We start from the raw sequence: 3,233 nt of genomic DNA, 5'->3' as shown, positions 1-3,233 counted from the left end.
AGCCCCTGCCCTGACATACCGGACAACCGGAGGGATTCTCGACTTCTACATGTTCTTGGGCCCGACGCCAGAGCTGGTTGTCCAGCAGTACACTGCAGTAAGATCCCTGTTCTCATGCAGACTCATGCTGGGTTTGGGTTGCCTGGTTTGTGCCCTCTTCACCTGCTCACCACAAATATTCTTCCTCACTTCCAGCTGATTGGACGGCCGGTCATGCCAGCCTACTGGTCTTTGGGCTTCCAGTTGTGCCGCTACGGGTACAGGAACGACACAGAGGTGTCCCAGCTGGTGGAGGATATGAAGGCAGCTGACATTCCTCATGTAAGCTGGGCACAATCCACATCTGAGCTCGTTCTTGCAATTTTGGCTTCATGGCGTTAACTAGGGCCATTTAAACACTAAATAAGTCAGTGATCAACCAGAAAGAAAACAGAGTGGTAGAGGAGAGTGGATTTTATGCCACAGCTGAACGTCTCTGCAGACCCTGAGACATGTTAAATGTAGGCCTTGGGCTGCTTTATTTTCTTTATCATTCCTACCAAAGCAGCATGAAGGAACAGAGACGAACAAGGAAGGCAAACGGGGGGAAAAGGCAGCTTTCCATGGTGCTCTGTGTGAAGTCAGCTATGATTTGGTGCAGGTTGCTGGGAAGGTTGGAATAGCACATAGACCTAAAAAATTATATTATAAATTGAATATGACTCCATTTTAACTGCAATTAATATAATTTTTTAAATACAGAATAACTATTTCTACTGTTTTCTTATAGATATCAAAGCACACATGCAGTTTCTGTGTACATGCATATATAGACAAATCCAGGAATTTATTTCTTTATCATGTATCAATTTCTACTCTCTGATTGGATGCAGCAGTGAAAGGCTTATTTTGAATTGGACTTGCTGATGAGTTGTGTAATATTCATTTGACAGCTTTAGCCCAAAGTTACCACTGCTTCCAATATTACAGATCAAATGTTCAGTATTTTACTTATTTTGGAAGATTTTCAATATTTGGCAAAAAAAAAAAAAAAGAGAGAAACGAATTTAAATTAATTAGTTTGTTGGGGTTTTTGTGTGTGTGTGTTTTGGTTTGATTTTTTGGTTTGTTTTGGTTTGGGGGTTTTGCGGTTTTTGTTTGTGTTTTTTGATTGTTTGTTTTATTTTTGCTTTTTTTTCCTTGAACTGCAGGATGTCCAATATGTAGATATTGACTACATGGAGAGGCAACTGGACTTCACCCTTAGCCCACGCTTTGCTGGATTACCAGCTCTGGTTAACAGAATCAGAGCAGATGGAATGAGATTCATCATCATCCTGGTCAGTTTGGAATAGTGCTCCTAAATTTCAATATAGCACTGTAGAATGCAGAATGCATTCAACAGCTTTATAAACTTGGGGCTTGAGTGTAAAAGAAGTGTTTTTAATTGTAGGATCCAGCCATTTCTGGAAATGAAACCAATTATCTTGCCTTCGACAGAGGTGTGGCGAATGATGTCTTCATGAAACGGCCTAATTCCAATGAAATTATATATTCCAAGGTACAGTCCAGGGAAGAACAGCTCCTTCTGTCTGTTCCTGGTGCTCAGATTTTATTCAGTGTGGTTTGATTGTTTGAAATATTCCTTGTTCTATTAGGTCTGGCCGTTTCTTCCTAATGTAACTGTTGATGAGTCCCTGCCCGAGCAAACCCAGATACAGGTAATGGTTGATAAGTTTTGGTCTGGGACTCAAATTAGACATTAATTAATACAAATAACAGCAAACTAGTTGATTAGTTTCATGGAAGGAATAACTGTCAGAAACTGGCCCTCCTTCCTAATAGCCAAAAAAAATTAGTGAACAAGTAATTACTTTTTGTCCTTCTTATTTTATTTTTTATAAAATTCCCACCATTTTAACAGTAGAATGCGTTTAATCTTGTGTCTGTCCTGCTTTCCTTCTATTTTTCCAGCTCTTTGGAGCACATGCTGCTTTCCCAGATTTCTTGCGCAATTCCACAGCCGAGTGGTGGAAGACAGAAATCCTGGAGGTCTACAACAATCCCATCGACCCCCAGAAAAGCATCAAGTTCGATGGCCTGTGGACTGTAAGTGTAGAATGATTTCTGGATTGTTCTTCTCTGCCAGACTGGTGGAGAGGGACACAATTCCCGGTATTTGCTGCTGCAGCTCAGATGTTTTTGGTGTTAAATTCCCATTAGATAGACTTTGGACTTGATGATCTTGGAGGCCTTTTCCATTGATGATTCTATGATAAGTAAAATAAAAACACAGGGACACCTTCCACTAGCCCAGGTTGCTTCAACCCGGCCTTGGATACTTCCAGGGATCCAGGGGCAGCCACAGCTTTTCTGGGCAACCTGTGCCAGGGCCTGCCCACCCTCACAGGGAAGAGTTCCTTCCCAATATCCCATCTAACCCTGTCCTCCTTCAGATCAAGGCCATTCCCCTTGTCCTGTCACTCCATGGCCCTGTGAAAAGTCCCTCTCCACGGAACATGAAAAATCAGACTAAACCTGCCAGGTGCAGGGTCTCCTGAGGAATTCTACAATGCTGCTCGTTTGCAATTCAGGCTGTAATGGGTTCTGTAGCTTGAAGCCAACACAAAGGGGTTTGCTCTTTTTGGTTTTTTTTTTTTTTTTTTTAGGACATGAATGAACCAGCAGCTTTTTCGAACGGTGCTCTTGATGGCTGCAGAGACGACCTCCTGAACAACCCACCCTACATGCCTCGTAAGTCTGAGCCCTCCTTAAAGCAGTTCTGTTACCACGTAATTTCTTACCTGTCCTATGGGGTGCAAAACCCTAAATAAAGATGGGAATATAAACCCACAGCCCCTCACTGAACATGGCCCTTTATTTCTGAGGTTCTGGGCAGCTGTTTCAGTGGGAGCAGCGACGGCGTGGCACTTCCTCAAAATAAAGTTATTTTCAGCTCCTCGCCCAAATATGGATTTTGATACCTATTTAATATTTGAGTGCTTTGCTCGAGGCACGGCACAGAATGCAGCTCTGTGTTTTGCAGTTTGCTCAGATGAATAATGCAATTAATTAAAAATTTAGAAAATATCCGTGTGTCTCCTCTAATTACCATTTATCTGTGCAGTCAAATGCTTGAAATGCTTTGCTTCCTTAGCTTGGCTTCACTGAAGAACTGGTGTAAAGTAGTACTAATTAGGAATTATTTATTGATGGTTTATTAGCATACTCTTGTTGCTTACTGTTGTATTCCA

General features: G+C 41.9%; 1 protein-coding gene across 2 annotated transcripts in view; it reads left to right on the top strand.

Annotated features, from left to right (window-relative positions):
• SI (sucrase-isomaltase) overlaps positions 1-3,233 on the top strand; it is a 42,493-nt gene that overhangs the window by 25,917 nt on the left and 13,343 nt on the right. For both annotated transcript variants that reach the window (XM_027896134.1, XM_027896133.1), the window contains exons 30-35: positions 196-321; positions 1,191-1,319; positions 1,433-1,540; positions 1,638-1,700; positions 1,954-2,088; positions 2,649-2,733. In XM_027896134.1, the coding sequence (XP_027751935.1) occupies positions 196-321; positions 1,191-1,319; positions 1,433-1,540; positions 1,638-1,700; positions 1,954-2,088; positions 2,649-2,733 (646 nt within the window). The remainder of the gene's footprint in view (positions 1-195; positions 322-1,190; positions 1,320-1,432; positions 1,541-1,637; positions 1,701-1,953; positions 2,089-2,648; positions 2,734-3,233) is intronic.

Source organism: Empidonax traillii, unplaced genomic scaffold (genome assembly GCF_003031625.1).
Source record: "Empidonax traillii isolate 1590-97213 ecotype Southwest subspecies unplaced genomic scaffold, ASM303162v1 scaffold482:size1200881, whole genome shotgun sequence".
In the NCBI taxonomy this organism is placed as follows: Eukaryota; Metazoa; Chordata; class Aves; order Passeriformes; family Tyrannidae; genus Empidonax; species Empidonax traillii.
This window is presented reverse-complemented; position numbering and strand designations above follow the sequence as displayed.